Source organism: Helicoverpa armigera, chromosome 9 (genome assembly GCF_030705265.1).
Source record: "Helicoverpa armigera isolate CAAS_96S chromosome 9, ASM3070526v1, whole genome shotgun sequence".
NCBI lineage: Eukaryota > Metazoa > Arthropoda > Insecta > Lepidoptera > Noctuidae > Helicoverpa > Helicoverpa armigera.
The window spans coordinates 10142813-10164509 of NC_087128.1; the positions used below are offsets into that span (position 1 = coordinate 10142813).

General features: G+C 37.0%; 1 protein-coding gene across 3 annotated transcripts in view; it reads left to right on the plus strand.

Annotated features, from left to right (window-relative positions):
* Positions 1–21697, plus strand: part of LOC110369677 (serine/threonine-protein kinase NLK) — a 95368-nt gene that overhangs the window by 34451 nt on the left and 39220 nt on the right. For all 3 annotated transcript variants that reach the window (XM_064036068.1, XM_021325176.3, XM_064036070.1), the window contains exons 2-3: positions 14771–14900; positions 16233–16288. In XM_064036068.1, the coding sequence (XP_063892138.1) occupies positions 14771–14900; positions 16233–16288 (186 nt within the window). The remainder of the gene's footprint in view (positions 1–14770; positions 14901–16232; positions 16289–21697) is intronic.

A 21697-nucleotide genomic window follows, 5' to 3' on the forward strand; every position in this document is an offset into this window, starting at 1 on the left:
ATTCGTATTAACCCGTATTAAATAAAAGGTGAACATAACCATCTTTAAACGTATGGGTTCTACGCAGTGAAGAAAGCCAGTAAAGTCCGTAATTTTAAAGGTTAGCGAATTTGGTCCTTTAGTATCAGTAAAAAGTTGGTCCTCAGGTACACTAATTTTGTTAAAATATTATGAGTGAATATTTTTCACTGAAGCGTTTTCTACTTCCTCGCAAAGTCAAGTTCCCAATAAATAGATAGGCTTTCCTTATCAATCGTTTATCTAACGACCTATTTTTCTTAATGCCCTTTTGGAACCGATAAACACCTCAAGCACTCCTACAATTTCAAGATTACCGCGAATTTTAGCTATCAACCAAACATTTCGATTTCCAAGAACTTCCTCGAGGCGAATTGAGAGGCCAGTTTCCTAAATTCGTTCATACAAATATTGTTATTATTGAAACACAAAAGACCAGTTCCTTTGTTTCGTGAGCATTCAGAGAGCTCCATTAACGGATCTATCTTTCGGATGATATTACGTAGTTCTTATCGTATTTACCAACGATATGTCTTCTTGCGTAGTTACTGACAGTGACGTATTTCACTGAAATTCGTAGGGAAACATTATAACGGAGAAAGACTTGTTTGATGGATTGGCCTTAGGTGAGCGTGTATTGAGCTATGTATCAAATGTAGTTTTTCCAGAATATTCATTCTGATGTGCGTCGGCCAGATATTTAGAAAATCTTTTGGGACTTCAGAAATGTTCTGATGTTCATAACTCAGAATATTGCGGTCTGTATTTTGTCACCATAATCTTCTAAAAGCTTATTTCTAAATATTAAATTCATAATGTACTTATCATCTAGGCACATACGTCTTAATTAAATTTCAAATTGTGACTCGGCTTTACATTGTGGCATTTCACTTCGAAGCTCGTATTAAAAGTCATATTTACTAATGATGATAAAGCTCCCTGTAGCACATTCCTTCACACTTTTATTTTGCAGTAAAATACAAAAACCATAAACTTTCAGCGACATAACGTTTTTAATCCATCGTCGGACTTTTAATTACCAGTCCGGCTTCCGAATTTGTGTCTGCATTAGTCTTCGTGCTTCGCGACATTTCATACGATAACAAGCTGGAACACGGATTAAATCCTAACGTTTGTTTAACATTAAACAGTTGACAGGTCCCGTTTTATAATTAGAACGGCTTCTGTTAATATTTACATAATATATGAAGAGATTTATGAGTGTGAAGCGACAACGGCCCTCCGCCCTGGGCGTACCGTCTGAATAGGGTATGTACCTACGTACCTAGTTATACTCCGCGCTGTGGTAAACCCATTTCTAGCACAAGATATTTTGATTACAGTGAAGATTTCATAGCTAAATTAAGTGAGCTCTAGCGTCATATCTACATACTATGTGTGTCTGGAATTATGTAAATCTAGATTTCATTAGAATCATACGACAGAGATGGTCATTTTACTAGTTACAAGACTGAACTTAATTAAGTTGGCGTGGATCTAAACTCTAACTAAAAGTACAAATGATGTAATAGAATTTTAAAAAATGCGCTTCGTAGCAGCTCCAAACTTTTTTCCACTTTTCCATTCGCCATCAAAGTAGATATTACATTCTGATACCAATATTGGATAAGAAGACATCATCGATGGTATTAAGGACAAGTTACTTATGCATGCTCAATATTCCGTATCCTTGTATGAGCAACCCAGTGTATCGTCACTAAAGCGCCTTATACGTTGGCGTGAAACTTTCGGCTCTGAAGATTAGCCATTACGAACAGACAGCCGGCTTCTACGGAGTATAAGGGTAGCGATTAGTCGATTACTTTTTGCCACCCCCGCACTCAACGGAAAGCGGACACGTTCTTTAAGAAATTTTATATCGGGTTTTAAGTTTGAGATGGTTTTTTGATCCATTTTTGTTCGCTGTATTTTGATAATACCGGGCATACGAATGCTCTTTGGCAAACTTACATAAAATTCTTTATCGAATCGCCTCTTATAATAGGTATGTTGTGTTGATATACTGACCAATTAGCACGGGCAGCCGGAGTGACATTTAAAGTGTCAATTGCTGATACTATTTTAAACCGATTGCAATAAATCTATCAATCAGGTTGGAGAGGATTCAAGGTTAACTGTAAGTGTTCACACCAAGTTACATTTAACTGACCAGTGTATTTTAAAATGTATTATAAGTATTAGCTCGTGTTTCCTCGCCTTTGTTGCAAATCGTACTATCTTCACGACTGCCTTATCTTCTTTATTGGTTGTAACTGCTATCCTGGCCATTAAATATCCCATGAACATCGATATCACATCGGACGGCCCACGCGTTAAATCTTGCACGTGGCAATCTAGTGTGCAACTATGTATCGGAAACCTGATACACTCCCGCTGAACCTTGGTCTCCAATCACGACATACGTGTTACTTACTACGCACAACCACCTACATATCAGTACCAGTTTCCTCTAGAAACTACAGTTGATATAGCTGTTTTTATCGGCTTGAAAACCTAAACCTTCCTAGTCCTGATACATAAAGGATAGAGGAGAAATATGAGGGGATGTAGTTCAGTTACGTGCGTAATGTCGGTTGCCTCGAATCGAATTGGGAAGCCCCACGTAGAGGCAGAACGAGGGCGTTTTGTTCTCGCATACCTATTTGAGCTGATGAATGGAGACCGGAGGTAACGCTAAAACATAATTTTCAGACCTAAATGCACTTGAAATACTGAAGGATTAAAGGACCAACACAGATTTGTTGTCCTTTGGGAAACACTGATATTTCATCGCAATCTTTTTGTTTAAAGCTACCATCAATTTCCGAAATTACAACGGAGTTTTATAGCTATAAGCAAACAAAGTTTCAACAATATGAACTGGAACTATTCTCGCTTTACCCTTATTTGCTTTTAACTTATTTCGCAATTAAAAGCAATCTACAAAGTTTAGCAATAAAGGTGTCAGGCTGCAGTCTTGCATTAGCCTCAGGCGAAATTGGTAGGTTCATTGTTTTCCAGCAATTATTCCTGCATAATAGGTCAAGCACCGATGTACTAACGACTTCCGGGCGGTGCCAGGTTCGAGTGCTACGGTACACAGCTAAATATAAACTGGTATTTGTGTTAGTCATACACTTACACAGTAGATAACTATACACCGAAATAGAATACAAGCCCAGCTAAGGGCCTTGGTGTGCGTCCCATTTTTTCGCGTAATACCTCAACGTTTCTCATCGCTGCCCGTTTTTATATTTGGTCGAACCGTGATCTTTTTTTAGAAAGCTGAAACCTTATGTAGATCCTCTTCAAACCCTATCGCAACTCTTAGGTTTTACGCGCAATACTATACCCAATTTTACTAAAAACGTTGGGTCTTTCAGATATCTAAGCCTGCCTTAACCCAATAAGGTCAAGGAATTACTGTTGTTTAAATTCCAATATTGTTTCTTTGCCTCAGTTTTTGCGAGCAGAAGTCTTAGAGCCTGGCTTGACGAGGCTTTTTGTGGAGGTCACACGCGTTACGTGAGCCTGGTGTCGTGTCGCCCACATACTTGACAGTGCTTTACGCTCGACGTTGGCAAGTGGCCGGTGTACAATAATTCACCGAGACCGTGTAAAAAAGACCCCGATACGCTGACATTGACACACTTCCCCGCGCGGACTTCCTGCCCGCTCCCACTCGATACAACATTTTGTTTTTGTTGTTTTTCTCCTAGTCCACTTCGCTTTCGAACCGCTTTTCGGCCGTATTTTGCGGAATTTCCCTTTTATAAACATTTTTTATTTTTTTTTTATAACCCGTTTATTCTGCTTCGCTTTTTCAGCACATTCGATTGATGACTTTTTAATTTTGTACGTTAACCGAGTGCGAGTGTTCGATTGCAGTTTGCACTTTGTAAGCGGTAAACTTTTTGTACGTGTGTGTATTGTAAATAAAGGTTTTGTATGGACTGTGGCATTGAACTTTTGACATTAATATCACAAGTTTTCCGTGAGAAACGAATGCTTATTTAAATACAAGGGTAACGTGACGTATTTAAAGACTTAATTAATTTATATTTTGTTGTTTTAATGCTATCATTTAAAGAAATTCCATATATTTGGGTTTACAACGAAAGGTTTCGTGTGATAAGCAGCGGCTCGCGTGTGCCCGGTACTTTATGGGGGTACCGCATGGCTATATTTGTTCAGTACTGAGGCTATAAATATTGCAACGTGATCGTCAAACCGCCCACGGGAAATTGGCTCCTCCCTGTTCTCTTTATCATTATTGCTAACCTCTTTACTTACCAAGTAGATACGTACGTACCGCTTAAAGGCGCCGTTCCATAGCTGTGTCAGTTTCAGGAGAGGCTACTCAAATGAAATGCGTGGGCCTTTGACTGGATGCGTCAACTTCGATGCGTGTATCCGTCTCTCAGTATTAAGTTATGATGCGCCTGAATATCCTGCCTTCAAACAGGCCTCGGCAGTATTTATTTTGTTATTCCACTTGTCTTCTCGACAATTAATGGAGTTATTTTCCTTCTTCGTTTTGCAATCGATTATATCGTAATTTCACAGTAACTTAATTCATTGAAAACGGCCAACGATTTACCGGTCTATTTGACAAATAGAATAAACTAAGTATCGGCTAAGTACTGTATAAAATTTCACTTAGAAGGAAAATTGGTAACAAACCTCCCAAAAAAGGCAGGAAAAAATATATGACGTCGTTGGAGTAAATCCGTAGCTAGTCTTTATTTATGCTTCCATCTCTAAATCTTTATGCACAAATAGCCAGAGATAAAAGACGTACCTTCTTATTGTCGATTCACAAACCATTTCTCCTTTACAATGGACGCAAAAAATCCTATCGATGGAATAAGAAAAGCTGGTTTTATTTCAATGAAATGTTGAGATTCAGCCTGGGCTTTTAGACGTTCATTGTGAATTATTGTTTAACTTCCACATTCTGCACAACTTCCAATGTACAGTTTTATTATTTTATTGCTATTTCTGACAGCTACTTCTAGTACAGTATGTATTTGGCTATAGCATTTTGGTAAAATGCATTCTACATCGTTGTTGTATTTTATATATATTTAATTTTTAAACAACTTTTTGAACTGTTAGGAGCTGACACCAATGTTACATTTATTTACTTAGTTAAAGAATTGCACAACTCTCTTCAAGCATCTAAAACTGAAAGCATTAATTTACCGAAGTGCATAAACAGCTTCAACACAATTGAACATATAATGCTATCGTCGTATATTACAAGTTCGCTCCATTATCCTAAAATAGCACACCCCAGTCACCATCTTCAGGTCATCGGTCTATAAAGTAGAGAGCTTCTGTCGACTTGACGTTTTCGCGAGCACTCATTAGCTTAGCTATAGGTCTTCTACCAGCCAACCCACCCACTACTTGGGCCAACATAGGTAGAATATAAAGTAGAAGATACTGCAAACTATTTCCATAAAATGAAGACCTCTTAAAATGTCTTAGTTTTAGCAAAATCACTTTACAAAGTACAGAAGGAAGATAATGTTACAAGGGTAATACAGTAGGTAGCTAAGTATCCCTAGGGTGAGGAAAGGATATCCTTAGAGATTTACACGATTACCTAGAACAGACATTCGGGATAGGGTTTCTTTAGACGCGCGTTTCACTAACATCCCTTACCTATCGCGATAACGAGCTTTATTTTAACGAAGGTCCCAAAAGTGAAGGTTTCAGTGCTTTTATGTATGTAAAGGGCTGAAATGAAATATACTTACCGAAATATAATGAAAATACAAAATAAGGCTTGGTCCTTCCGTACGAATGAAGAAATTGTTGTTAAATAAATGTAGGTATTGAATTGATTTTCGATAATATAATAATAAACTTTAATATCCGAGTATGTAACGCTCTGCTCCGTGAATGTTGTATTAAGAAAAAAGTTAATAACATCGCAATAAATTCAACGTTGTTTGTTCAAAAATTTTGTAGAAAACATGTCAGAAAATTCAAAATAGTAAATTAATGCGAACAGTAGGCAGAAAGGGGCGTATTTATTAAACGCGAGACATTACACAGGGGATGTGGGAGGGAGGCAGGCGACGTTACAGGGCGGAAACGAAAGTTTTGGCGCCATCACGCCTACGCCCGCCTGCACGCTATTTCAAATTCTATAACATGTTTCACAATTGAAAATCTAACATGAATAACATATAATACTAAAATATGAGACTATATGAGAAATCTGGAATGAATTAGAGCAGTAAATCAGACCAAAAATTTAATTCACACCTCCATCTAAAATTAGAGATATTCAATATCTCGGAATTCTCGGTTCCCAATGAAAGGAACACATTCCGGCGTGATATTCAATTCGCCTTCATCAAAACAGTATTCGAATGGAATCGCGTTGCCATAGGAAACGTTCGGGCATTCGCCGGCTTATCGCGGCGCGCCGTCCGTGGGTTCTTACTCGCCAGAAAAATGAATGAACGCGTTCAAGCGATATCTGTACTTACACAGCACACGTATTTATATACGAAGCTATTTGAACGAACCTTCACGTCGACGTGTATGAGAATTTAGCGCTCCAATATCTGAGGGGGTGGAAATTATTATAGCGGTTCATGTTTGACTTTTCGTACGGATTATGAGATGAGTAGTTACTTTAGATGCAAAAATGAACTTAATTAATTCAATCCTGTAATGAAGTAGTATTTTCCGTAATACAATGTTTCCAGTAAGGTCACAAGTTGTGACGACACAAAGAGTCCCCAGTTTGTCTTCTTTTGCCCTGTTGGCTTAATGCCAGTGTCGTGTTGTAAAGAACTGCCAGTGCACTCATCAGGAACTGCACTCGACTCGAAAAACACGTATGGTAACTGGTTTTAAACAAAGCTGCACAAAACTATTGTTTAAGAGTCCTCACAATAGTCAGGAAACCTGGAATGAGGGAGACTAGTTTATCGTAAAGCAAGATAATGACCATATCTTTTGAAAGTCGAGAAAGTGGTATAAAACTTAGTTCTGAAGTTCTTTTAAAACCGAGCCTAAAAAAGATCATTATCCAATTTTTTTAAGTCCCCTTATCTCTTTGACTTAACTCTATAATTTCTTGTTATCAGACCCATTATTTTTCACATCTGGACTATTTTAAAAGGAAGATGATAAAAGTACAGTTAACTTTAATGTGTCCTCAAAATGAGTTCAGTTGTCATCCTACTATAATAAATAAGTGCTGAACAAACAGTTCTTATGTCATTCTATTATCTGTTATGGGTATTGGAATAGATACGCCATGAAATGGTAGTGGCAATGTAAACATGGCTTACATATTCTATGGCAGCTGTGACCATACTTACCATACGTTAGGTTAGACGACAAAATTAAATATAGCGGTACAAAAGTTAGACACATATCAGCTTCTTAGCTACTCGTTCATTAACAACGATAGTTTATTTCGTAATAATATTAATGAAACATGTTGCAACGTTACCTTCGGCATACAATTTCCCGGTAATGCTCACGTATTGTGATAATGAAGGATTGTCGTATTTCAACATGTGCGATTGTCTCATTCCGTATTCAATTGTCATATATCAGCTTCCGTCATTTATAAAGACTTTTTGTCCACGAAATACGATGTTTGTTATTGTTATAATATTATGATTTTAATAAAAAAAGTTATTGTTTAAGTCTGACTTTCAAGCATTCCTATGTGAATTGTGAACTTAGTAAATACTGGACAATGGCATAACCAAGATAGAATTTCATAATACATCTTTCCGTTAAGTGTGGAACATCCTTTCTTATAGTGCGTCTGCACTGATGCTATCATTCATGAGAAAAGTATTTCAGCTATTTATAGGGTCAATAATTGTTACAAAAACAACAAAAACTTTTTCAGATTTTTTATGAGAGCTATAAAATAAAAATTAATTGTTTTAAATTCTTAATAATAGGTAGGTATTTAACTTTTATCCATATTTAGTTTAAATACATTTCGATGCCTTTCTATCATTGCGCACTTGTAAAGCACATAGCACGTGTTTGACTATTCTTTTTGTTTACCTCCAGGTGTTCGTCGCTTTGAATATAATAATATAGACAGGTCAGCTCTTTGCTGTACTTGAAAACGTTTCGGTTATTTGACGATACGTCAATATGCTCTTAGAAGTGTGGTGCAAGGAATTTTGGGGCCTGCATTTTAAAAAACTCTGATGGTGTTCTTAAAAACTCTACAAAAAGAAACAATGACGTGTTTAAATTATGAAGTAAAGATACACGTGCCTTAAATAATTTACACACTGACATAAATGTGACATGCATTAGCTTACTTCAGCTAAGTGGACCGAGATGCTTTTAAACACGTACACTATGAATTGAAAATCGCTGTAGTCAAATGCTCGAAAGTAAAAAAAAAAAAAAACTAAAAACAAAACTTTTCGAACTGCAGTAGTAATCCTAATTTAGCTATCACAAAAACAAAGCGCTGCAATACTGAACATGCAAACTTATTTATTGATAAGACGTACTCTGACTTCGCAATTACTGCTTGTACAATAGAAACAGCGACCGACCACTTCCCCCCTATGTCACCATCTGAATATTAGAATAGAAATGCACCATTTAGATGCTTTTTCAAAAGGAATATGCGCTGTGGCTCTCGTTACGGTAAATATGTTAACTAGCTCTTGGAAAGCTTTTTGTTTCAACAAGGAATATTCAAGTTGATTGGGCATTCGTAATTGCGTTTCATTTAGAAATTGCTTGTTTTTCCGATTTGTTAGTATTGGTATTGTTTTATAAAAATTTTTGGACTAGACTTAAAGGAATTGAAATACACCACATATGTAGAGGTATTTAAAAATATGATTTTTGGAAGTACCTGTGTGACACACAAAGCTTGATTTTAACTATGTGATAACTTGGTATAGAACTGCGGAATAATGTGAAATAGAACAATTGCTGCTTAATTTTCATCTCATCCTGTGACATCATCAATGATTTATTATAAGAAGGCTTAAATCGAGCATTGTAACAAAACCGTAGTCTATTGGTCTTATGCGTCATTATTATACTGCGGCTTTACTTGGAAAAAAGGCTTACCATATTAAATAATATAATAGGCTAAAACTTGATTTCGCAGCGGTATTTCTATGTGCTGTGGTAACACTGGAACTATTGGCCAAGTTCCAATACGTTGGTTATCTGTTTTAGTTCTAAAACCTTTTCCATGAATTGTAGGAAACGACATAGTACCTAATTACAAAATAACCTACTTATTCATTTTTTAGCTACGTACTTATTGTTTTTACAAAGGTGCTAATCCCACTGGGTAATGATTCCTACTGATATGTGAACATTAGCTTCACTAAAAACACACTTTAATAGAGCCTACATACTAAGCTGCAATGTCCTAACACTTGCAACACAAATGGTATCTAAAGTTCAATGTCCATGTCAAAAGTTTAGGGTCTTCGCCATTAAACCGGCAACCTTTACCGCGAACACGGTAACGCTACATAGCTTTAGAAATTAGAACAGTAACAATCCCTAAGGCAATCTCTTTCAAAGAGTTCTGTTGCTACAATAAACAGCACTTAGCACATAAGTTTACGGACCAAAATAAACATACATGGAAAATAGATTAGCAATCTGTACTTTTGAAACCTACTCCATGTTAAGTGGGACATACACCGTTGTTTTATCTAAAACATTAACAATGGATTTCAATAACCTATCTATTCTGTAGATTTGGTTACCAAAGATAAGACTTTGACACTACTTGTACATATGTCATTGAAATCCACAATAAACCTATTTCTAAAAATAAGCACGACATTTCCCACAAACTGTGAACAGTCCTTAACTCAACAGTACAGACTATTAGTCGCACATTATTGGATTATAAACGGTTAACTGTCCGTGTTTGCTAATTAACCGAAAGCACAGGGGCCATGCACAATTATATAGAGCTTGTTTGCTTGGCCCTTAATCTAGTTACACACACGATCGAATGCTAGACCGCTGTGTGGCTGAATCAGAAGGACCAAAGTATTTCTGAACGGCAAGATACATAAAATGTGCTTGCAACTTCAATACGTTACTGAATCTCTTTTGGTGGTTGCAGCTTATTCATAGATAAACTACAACGTGACACATGATATGAAACTTAAGTTCTAACTAAATTGTGCTTGAATTTTATCTACAGAATCGAATCAAGAAATGATTCATTGCGAAAGTAAATAATAACTAAAGTTATTTTAGGTTGACAACGTCACAATAATCACTGTCATAAATATCTTCTTATGACTGTTTTATAGGCATTCTATTGTCTTCACACGAGACAAAGACAAATACATTTATTTTTGCAAGGTGAAAAAAAAATATCAAAATCATCGCAACATGCAGGTATTTACATTTTAGTGATAGATTCTATCTATGCATTCACGGCATGTGAATTTCCGAAGATTTACACAAATGGTCCTTTTGTCCATTTATCTGCTCCATGGCTATGCTCTGGCTGAAGATACGAGGTTTGCGACTAGTCTTCCTAGCTACAACACCTAACTACGTTACTTAGTGTGTACATCCAATTTGCAAGGATGAAAGACGGACTTGTCTTTTTCATTTTTCCAGATTTTATGAAGAATTTTGTTGATAAAGTTTACACAGTGTAAACTTTTAAACTGATAATTTTTAGCACTAAATAACATGTCACTTTTTTCACATGTTATATGTTTTCAAGTAAAAAAGTGTCGCAGTATTGAGTAGCTAGCCTACCAGATATTAAATGAAGACAAACGATATTTGTACGTGAATAGAAATTCAGGGTCTTATATTTGAGGCTTTATGACTAATGCGATCCCAGAATGACCGGGCGACCGCAGCGTAATTGTCTAACTTCAGTGGTATCCGGAAACGGTTATGGTGATATGTTACAAATGTCATGAGAAATGAATTCCAGTTGTTTGGATTGTTATTAATGTGACCGTGATGGTTGTAACTGGACGCTGATGAATAAACTGGAAAGGACGTCTCTATCCTGTATCCTCGTTACATAAAAAAAAACCATGAACGTATTTCATAATCCTTTCTTACATTTAATTTAAAGTCCCTATTATGACCTAAAAAGAGACATGAGTTTTGGCTATGAATTTCATGTATTTTCCCCCTTCGTACGTACTTTTCTAACGTTTTATTATGCGGAATAAAAATTCTCAGTTCTCTTATTTTGACGTCTCACGGTACGGTATAATAATACGAAGCTGTATAATTACCGTTTGATAACTCTATTCGGTGTTTCTTGTTATTGACGTATAGACGTGACAGCTATGCCTATGGAACACTTTCCAGTGATTAAAAATGTCTGGTTTTTGTACGAAATGGTGCGAAAATAACGGTGTGTAATGTTATAGAATGAAATTAGGATCTCACAGAAATCAATAGTAGAAAGATAAAAGTCAGAATAAAAAACATATCTATTCTTTACGTTCATTGCAGGAATTAACGTTCACAATTCCGTATTTGGCGTAGCAATTAATAACCTTTTATAGATCTGTTTTTACTCGACCAGCACCAACCAACGGTAGGAACACAGAACTTTTTAAATACCAACTTGCTCAATTACTGTCAAAGTTGGCTGAGCAAAAGCAGTTACTGTTGTGAACTAGTACGTCTAAACGGAGCATTAGGGGTGTCACTATGGACCTTTACTAGTTGATTAATACGTTAAATGGTTTAAGGGTTCCAGCGTTAAGGAAGTTAAGTGGCTCGGTACTTTAGCGTTCGTTGGAAGAATTCTTGATGAGCTATGCAAAGGAGTTTAGTATTATTTCGTTATGTATGTTTGTAATTAGCAGAGTAAATAAGTGGTGCATAGAAGAATCTAGAAGCTACATGATAATGCAGCTGCAAGTATTTAGCCGATCTATTTATATTAAAACCACCGGTGAGCAGTTTGTAAACATTCTAGATAAACTATTAGATTTTTAATAGTGTGATTTCTTTTCACAAATACTGAAGTAAACAGATCTAAGATTTAGAACTGCCACATATAATTTCTCCGACAGTTTCCTAGACTTCCGAAAAGGTGGAAAACAAAACGTATAAGTATCTTGTAACCTCGCTAAAATTAATTGCTCGCGTTACTTAGTTCACCGAATACTTATCTAGCAGCCTTCCCTTCCTACGAAACCACTCGGTACGAACAGTTTTCCATTGCATTTTCCTCGTTTTTACCAAATACTTGAAATTCACGGCGGTTAAACAGGCCTGAATTATTTGTTTTGGTCCTGAAACAACATAAGCGCTACCTTTGGGAATGCTTGTTCAGAACAAAAAAATAACTTGTTACCGTACAAAATGATCGCTAAAGCCCATAAAAAGGAACGACACCTAGAGGACCTATAGAGGCTATATTTCATATTTTTAATTGCTGTATGTGGAATTTGTCGTGGCGTGAGCCATAAAATTACGATTTCAACGTATTATGTTACTCGGACGATGGGTACAGCGCTGTAAAAATACTTCACACGGGAGATTTAAGCCTTTACCAATATGATGTCACGTAACAAAACGAATTGCTAACTTGAAATAGTATCAACCGATATTGTTTCACCTAATAGCTCCACCCGGTTATACAGCGCTCGGTTGCCAGGCAATAAATAGCTTTGAAAATTGCCTGTGAGTAGCACCTTTTCACGTACGCCGTATGAAGCATCGCTCCACTGATTTCGCATGTCAAAGTTCCTATATAGATGTTGTTGAACTTGCAGAACTGTTATAGCATAAATAAAAACTGACTAAGTTATTTGTGGCCACTGTTTCAATGAGGATACTTCCTGCCTTTGTTTACAATGCTTGTTCAGCTTGCCGAATTTGAACGTCATGCGACATAAATAATGCACTTGTGTGCACCCGTATCAAAAGAATATTGTTTATTCATCAGATTTTCTTCAAGAAAAAAGGCTAATAAAATCTCTTCCGATATTTTTTTTCGATTTAAAGAGAAACTGCCTTAATCCGTGATGTTTTAATTAAGGTAAAACATGATTTTAATGATTTCATTTTACGAAATCGAAAAAAAAAACATTGTTTTACGTTGACTGCATACAAATTATCATCATCATCAGGTTTTTAAGTACGCACAACGATCGATTAAGTAGTACTTCGCTTTTAATGACTTATAAAGGTACAAGCGACCTATAATTGCCAAGTTTACAATACTTAAATCTCACAATAATGGGACAATAGCATTGCGAATTTCGACGGAAACGTAGGCGCGGGCAAACGCCATCAAATTAAACCGTGGTCCTAAACTATTGCTTGTATTCCGGCTCCTCGTCTATTTGGTGTATTTCAGCGGGCAATAAATCAGAGACATCCGTAATTTGAAATCTTCCAAATGTTTCCCGGGCTAGCCAGCTCGTGCTCGGTCGTTGCTCTCAGGGCCGGTCGCCATCCCTATTTCCCTCGCGACGGATATTATCGGGCCTGGCGTTCCGAACGATAATAATCGCAAGGGCAGACCTAACGGGACCCTGTAATGCGAGGGTACGTCTCTCAGGCCTCCACAATACATTGCATTTTCAAAGCGCCGTTTTTGTCCAAACAAGTTTTGACGTTATTATACTTTATATGGATTCAGTCTCAAAGCTTTTTGAGTTTGTTTCCTGTTATATCGAAAACACTGCGGTAATAATGAAGTGGAAAATCTAACCGCCGTTATTCGGCGAGATATTAAATAAAGAATGGGTAATATACAGTACGGCAGTCCGTTTATTATATCTTTGTAGTCACAAGGATGGCAGTTGCACCTTCTAGGGACAAGCATTTTGTTATGTTAATTTTGAACTTTGGATTCCGATACTTATGTCAATACATGTCACGAACCACTGGGTAAACTCATATTGTAGTTAGTAACCAGTATTGTTATGATAATCGAGTATTGTTGAAAACCGGACCGTCTATAATAGGCAGATAATGCAATTTCGGCATGTTAATGTTTGTGTACGTGTCTTTGTATTTTGTAAATTAATTAGCTGTAACTGTGTTAAGAATCTGTTGTGTAGTGTGTAAGATTACGTTTCCAGTTGTTACAACGTGAATACCAAATACTAAATGGATCAATTGCTTGTCGTAATGATTGGTGAACGTAAACTTGAGTGTGTTTTCTTCAAACCGAAAAGTAAGGCGTTCTAGAAATATACCTAATGGATAAGGATTTTGGTGGCTTATTTGAATTTCATTATCTAACGCAACATATTGTATAGTGCAGTCATGTACTTAATTAAAATAAGAAATCTTGCATTAATGTCGTCGCATTTCAACTTTATGAAGGTGAACCGGCTGATGCAGTGAAGTATAAATTCACTCCGTAATTCGACTGCCACCCACAGATGCAATAAAACGCATATAAAATTCTATAAGTTATGAATTTTTGATATAAGGGTAGAGTTAAAGTTTTCTGCATTTGCGGTAAAAAGTGAAAAACCCAAGTTATCTGAGCCTTGCCCTTATTTAATGGCGGCCATGGTCTTTACGTCATTCTTGTACTTAATTTTATTGGTGTTATTTATAAGGAAATTAGCAATATGCGCTTGCTTTCTTCATTCACATGTAGTAGAAATAAGATCTTCCTCGTCTTTCATCTTTTGGTTCTTCTGTACGAAAAACTTAAACTTCCCAAAAAGTAGAAAGTTCTCAATTAGACCGTTTTCTTTGTTACGTAAATGTTACAACAGTATTTGTTTTGTTGCAGGGCGGTAACAGACCCTCGCGATGGCCGGCGCGTGGCACTCAAGAAACTGCCCAATGTGTTCCAGTCGCTAGTCTCCTCCAAACGCGTCTTCCGAGAGCTCAAGATGCTCTGCTTCTTCAAACACGAAAACGTAAGTAACAAGGTTCCACCAGATATATTTTGCAAAAAACTAAATAGGTTTATGAATACTTTGAATACAGGGACTGTGTGAATGTATCACTTCTTTTGTGAGAATGTGTAAAGAAACAACTTACAATGTCTTGTGATCGAAAGTATAAGTCTTCAGTATAGTATCTCTTGCTACTTTGAATACTTAAATAAGTTGAAATAAAGTACTTACAAAGTATATGTTGACTTTAGCGGTAGTCCGTAAAACAATTTAAATTAACATTTCATTAAATTATTCATTACGAAAACAGGATAAATGGAGTAATTGCTATAAAAGTTTTTGTATTTAATATTTACTTAACAAACTATTTAATCAACGTAATAACTCTCGGCGTTCACGTAAACGTGGAAACTTATTAGCGTTCAAGTATTTTACCAATTTCACGAACACTTGAAGTTTTGTCCTGAGATATTTAAACTAGGCGTAGTTGATGCCAAGTTTCACCGTATTATGATACCGCCACGATGTATAGAAAGTTTCTTGCTAACAATGTATAGCTCAATGTAGAAGCGTGTGGCTGCCTAGATTCAGATATTAGATTACTTAGAGGCTGGAGCCACCGTCACAAATACCCAAGTGTGTGGGACGACATTTCCTTCATAAATAAAATCACACAACCCGATAGCAGACACGAAATCGATTCGAAGGAAACCCAAAATTTTCATTTCAATATTTTTTCCATGAGCCTTTAACGCTTAATAAACAATCGCTTGCTTCGTATTTTTCCTGAGGTATTTCAAAAACATGTTTGTTGGAAAATCAGCTTTTGATTCAACTTTTTGTTCCCACGAAGACTTTTTAACATCCACTAAATTGGAGCACCTTACATAGACGCATTTGTTTTTTACATTTCTAATTAGAGGGACCTTCCGCGCTCGAGCCTCACTTTATGAATGTTAATTGAAGCTTTTAAATTCACACCTTAGTTTATAATTACTACCTTGGTGATCACACTCGTAATAGTTTATGAGTTAGTAGCTATCGATAAATTTACCTGATTAAAGGCACTTTATTATGGTAATAAAGTCTGTATTGGAAATAATCACGAAATAATTATAATGCGGTGAACACTCTCACCATAATTTATTCATTTTCACTGTGTTTTATCGATCAACGTGTATTGTTTGCGGTTAGTGAGCGTTTGTCTCCACGTATAAACACGTATTTGCATTGAAACGAGTCACCGTTCCATAGTTGTTGATTGTGCGACCACTAGTAACGTGTCAGCCAGGGCTTGATGAGAGCTTGTCGCCTGACTGCTCGCCCAACTAATGTGTGCTTTTATCTTTGCAGGTCTTATCAGCGTTAGACATCCTACAGCCGCCTAGCCTCGACTTCTTCCAGGAAATGTATCCTTTTACCGATAGTGTAGCGTTACTTAATAAATGCCGTAAACGAGCCGATGACGGACTCGCGTTAACGGTGAACGTAGGCGCAATGACCTCACACGTGAGTCCTCCAAGATTGCATTTCTACTTAGAATCGCCGGAACTGCTAAAGCGCCCAACAAACGGTCCAGTGTTTTATATTTTATCTTCGCTGTAGCGTTATTGAGTTTCACTCGTTGAATTGACAGCGCTTCAGCGGCTTGATACTTTATCTTTGTTGGATTTCTATCTGCAGCCAAGATTTATAGCGGCGAATTGAAAGTTTTGAATTCGTATTATGTACTGTGAATTTTAGTTTAACCCCGCGAACCTACTTACTGTAATTTGTCACGTATGACACGATTTGACATTCGTTTTTGCGTGCAAATAACGACGTGCTAAGGTCGTTAAACATTTTAACGGGTTTTTGTTGTCATTCGTTTTCAGTACGCCTGCTTAGCTATTGACGATAAATATTGCGTACCGCGTGCATATTTCAGAAAGGTCCACCCATACATTTTTAACTAGTTTCAAAACTTCGCCGAAACCTAACTAAGTAATTATATTTTTTTACGGTCACGGCTTGTTTCAATTTCACGCTGTCAAATCGGATGACAGGAGAGGTGGATCATATTAGTGTTAGACGTCAATTTTCAGCAGGTCTCACGTTACTACCAATTTCGTCTTAGGCCGATACACCAGCAATTTATCTTTCTCAACTGCCATATAAATATCCAACCGAATAACTGTCGGTTTTATGTTTCAAATTTTATATCGCGTACTCTATTGTGATTTTTATGGTTCAGTGGAATCTTTACGGCTTAATTGTTTTCTTCTATAAACGAGAGGTTATGCAGTTTCAAAAATATAGCAAAGACCTCATAAACTTTATATATCTCGCTTCAAAATACCTTAAAAGTTTTTACAGGCAAGTGACGCCTAATTTGGAGGCTCTAGTTGGTCTCATACGCCTGAGCAGCCCCGTTTAACATGTTCTAATTACCAGAAATTATTCAAACATGAAATCTAGTCGTAAGCCTAAAACGAATTTCTAGTCTACTGCGGCCTGCGACAGCTCTTTGATCATGAATATTTAAACATCCTTATTTTCGCCAATATCAAAATAAACCATAAAACCGAAATATAAAATGAAGTCCATAACAGCTTAACGGTTTACGGTGGCTATATTATTCGAGTTATTATTGCAGCAATTATATTAATAGATGCTTCAATTGATTTTAATAGGCAATCATCTGAATGGCAGATGTGTATTGATTTATTGAATCAACACTGACAAATGTGTTCAGAAAGTGCAATTAGTGCGATAATGGCGTTTATTATTTTTCGGGGTGTGTGCGCCGCGTCAGCTGGCGGGAGCACAATATCTCGCTATCCTATACCGATTTATTCCCCTTCAAGTTTTATTGAAATTCGAATGGCTCTCGTCCGCCAGCCCGGCTGCCGCGCTGCCTCGTTTCAACCCAATAGTAAAAAGAAAACACTCGGTACAAGTTGTAATACAAGAAACTTGCCTTTGATAGAATCGTAAAGTTTAATTGAATGCCAATGTGCCTGATGAAGCACGTGAGAACGCGTGACGTAGACAAAAGACTGGTTTGCATTGACGTCAACTAGACATTTAGGAAAAAGAAAAAAAAACTTATCTTTATTCGTCCTCTATTCAATTAATTTGCTTTCTTAGAAGTAATTCGAATTTGCCAGGCTCGCAATCAATTCTCCAAATTAAAATGCTACTCAGCTTCAGATGGTTCTTCGGTCCGAAAATTGACCTTCCTTATCAGGTGCCTTATAAAATAAACGTTAGGTTACAAAACGAATTATAAAAGTTAAACAAGAATACCTTGGTGGAATTTGGCATAAAAAATGTCGGTCCCGACATTTGCAGGTAGGGAAAGAAACCTGTAGACTTAAAAACCGACAGATTGGAGGTCTTACAATAGGAATTGTATCTATAGTGAATACTGTTTTTTTTTTCTTAAATGTATTGTCATTGTACGTTGCTTACCTCAAGGTGTATAGGGTATCGCATTGTTAGTAGAGAAGTAAATATGAAGACACTCTAGGAGACTGTAATCAAAGCTTATGATCGTTTCTTTGTGCCCGAATTGACTATAGAGACATTTATATACCTAGAATAGAAGTTATTAGGAAAGGAAAACTTATTAGGATATTTCAAGGCAGTTTCTCCTTAAATAACAAGCCACGGTATTTTCCATTATAATTTCCAGTTTCTAATTCTCAAACTTTTATCCTGGATGTATAATCACTTCTGGAAAATCAACAACTTATTTATGACATATGCCTTGAAATATTTACTTCTATTTCCCTGCGATACACCTTGATTAATGATTACTTCACCTATCAATTATTAATGATGGTTGATAATGTCAACGTTAGATAGATATAGGTATATTTATTTATTTATAGTGTAATCAAGTGATGTTCTGTCGATATACAGAATAAGGATGATGATGAATATGGATGTTTGTCTTTAATAGTTTACGAATTTGTTCACATGTACACGATCAAACCGTTTGATGTTCAGTACCAATAGTTCTTATGCCATAGTGCTACAAACTTGTATCCATACGAGTAGGTACCCGATGATATGTTTATATCCCCGCTGCAATATTCGGGAGCTTTCACATCACTAAAATAGAACTGAGTGCTTCCGTGGAGTGTTCGTCTCTTTGTGCTTTGTTCAGCTTTGTTCAGCTTCATTCTGATGCATCATGGTCATGGAACGGAAGGTCTTATGACTGGATTACTCCTTTATATGATGCCTTAGTCGGTGTTGGTCACAGCATGGTCATACATACGTAGTTGGCAATAGAGGGTGCTACCGACTTTGTATTTGGTTTTGTTAGAGTTAAAGTTTTTGAGAAGAAATTATAAAGTTGCCAAGATTTCGCGCAAGAGCGATGGTCACATCAGCTGCAATATTGACATCAATATACTGGTGTGTTGTGTGTCCACATATCATTATAATAATAAGTAAGTATAGTTATAATATCTCCATGTCTCGAGATAATAATGTCTAGATCGTCTGCAAGAATGACTAAGAAGCAATATAAAGCGTGCAACAGTAAATAATGACGATAATCATCAGCCAGCATGGTGTTTAATGCGAGGCTCATATACTCGATTGCTGAGTCAAGTCAGCAGTGTTCTCAGAAGCCTTATATTAAACCACCTGTAATGACCTTATCTACACACGCACATCAAACATACGTATTAAGTGTCGACAGAGATGCGTTCAAACATTCACATCACAATGAAACATGACATATGGAATGACGGCTCCAAGTAATGAATTCCAACGTCGTTTCGTACAAACTCAACGGCCCGAAAACAAAGAATGGAAAAAAGCAAAATTGGCACCGGAGCGACGGAGATTCGAACTAAAGTATTTCTTGCTCCGCGCGGATGTTCCCTATTGTAACAGTTTTTATTGAACATATATTCTAGTCGGAACTTCCTCGGTTTAGAATTGACGCATCTTCCCTATACTTAAATTTCCAACGTCAAAGTTTCTTGACGCGCTTACAGTTAGAGTTATGGCGTCTCATAAGGAAGTTTCTTCTATAAATTGTTTGTTTTTTGGTGTAATATAATGCAAATGAGTTATTTCTTGGCGCTAGTGAGTGTCGGACACGTCAGAATTTGTAATAAAACGTAATTTCACACAACACCCTTTGTGCCTGAAAACAAGGTGGCATACTCGTTGCGTTTCCACCGGCGAGCCATTGTTTTTGTTCTGTGGCCATTTCTTTTGTTACATGAGCAGTTCCTTTTGTTCAAATGCTTGTTTCTTTTGTGCGGGCGCTGGTTGTCTTTGTTTCAGCGGTTGTGTGGAGTCGCCTGCGCATCGTGCGCGCGCCGGTGCAGCGCCCTTGCGCGTGCGCTTCCTAATTAGCGGTTTTGCGTGGGCCGCCTGGCCCGATTTAACCTCGCCGCGTCACGCCCGGCCGTGCTCTTGCGCCGATATCGCCCCGCTAACTACCACTTTATTGTATTGTGAAGTATAAATTGAGATCGCTGTCCAGATTACTGTTATCTAGACACGCTATCGCCTATTTACCTACATAGGGATGCTGTTCAATGCAATTTTGAATCCTGTTATTTGCATAATTAAACATAGTTTAGCTGTTGAGTTAGTCAGCGGTGGATCACCCACTGATATTTACTTAATTAGATGGTAACTACACTGTAGTTACACAAGTCTAAAGTTATGTATTAAAAGTAGGTAATCAATAAGCAAAGATAAATAAAGGCTAGACGTGAGACAGAATTGGTTTCGAGCTATTTACTGAAACTTTAATCTCACCCTGACATTCATTTTCAGTTTGTTCAACTTGAATTCTCTATTTATAATGAAGGACACGTTATAAATGACGACGACACATCACAGATTCATCTTGCTCTTGATTTATTTACGTTCACAAACCGTATTTTATGAAAAAGCAAACATATATTTCTACGAAAATAATCGCGAGTGACGTCTGCCTGTTATCTATTATGTTTTACTAGGCACGCCATCGCATCGCAGTCGGCGCTCTCATAAATGGCCGAAAGAGAATTGATTGAATGTCAATAGGTCACGTCTCGTCACACTACGCGTTTGAAAGGTTTCAACGAACGCCATGAATGCCCAAATTAAGACCTTTGAGTCTTCCATAAGTTTTTTAAACCTTTTATAAGCAACTGTTAGATATTTGTTCGTATTTTCTCTTCCGTTTATATGTTTTGTAAGACTTATTCACTTTTCGTGATGTTTGAGACCAGTTTTGTTTAACACTCGTTTGTGTGGAAATGTAGGTGTTTCAGATGTCCTTGCTTTAAGGGCAACAGCTTCAGGCTTCGTAAACAAATCTTACAATAGTGGAGTATACTCGTAAATATTGCATGCTGTAAATTATTCTAGGTTTTTGGAGCACTATACGGAATCCATGAGCTATCTCGCGTATGCAGATGTTTGTAGGCGACTTAGCCCCTTTGTCGGCACCTGGGGGGTCGTTGAGCGACTGTCGAGTGTTTTAACGTGTTTTATTGATGTAGGAGCATATCTGCTGTGATTCACACTCGTACATACACACCTACATTACGTTTATGATGAAACATTGACACCGAGTGACGTCACAGCATTTCCAAGGATTCGGAGTCGATGTGTCGATGCACCAAACGTCCTTGCTTTGTTCCAATTTTTGAGTTTCAAGATTAAATTTTTTTGCACTTCGTTTTTATAGGTGCCCACTTCATTGCCTATAGAACAAATCATTATCAATTTCGTCACTATCGTCTCCAATGAGACCAGAATAGGCGAATGCTATTTCTATGCATGCAAGAACACTAATCAATTACATACCAATA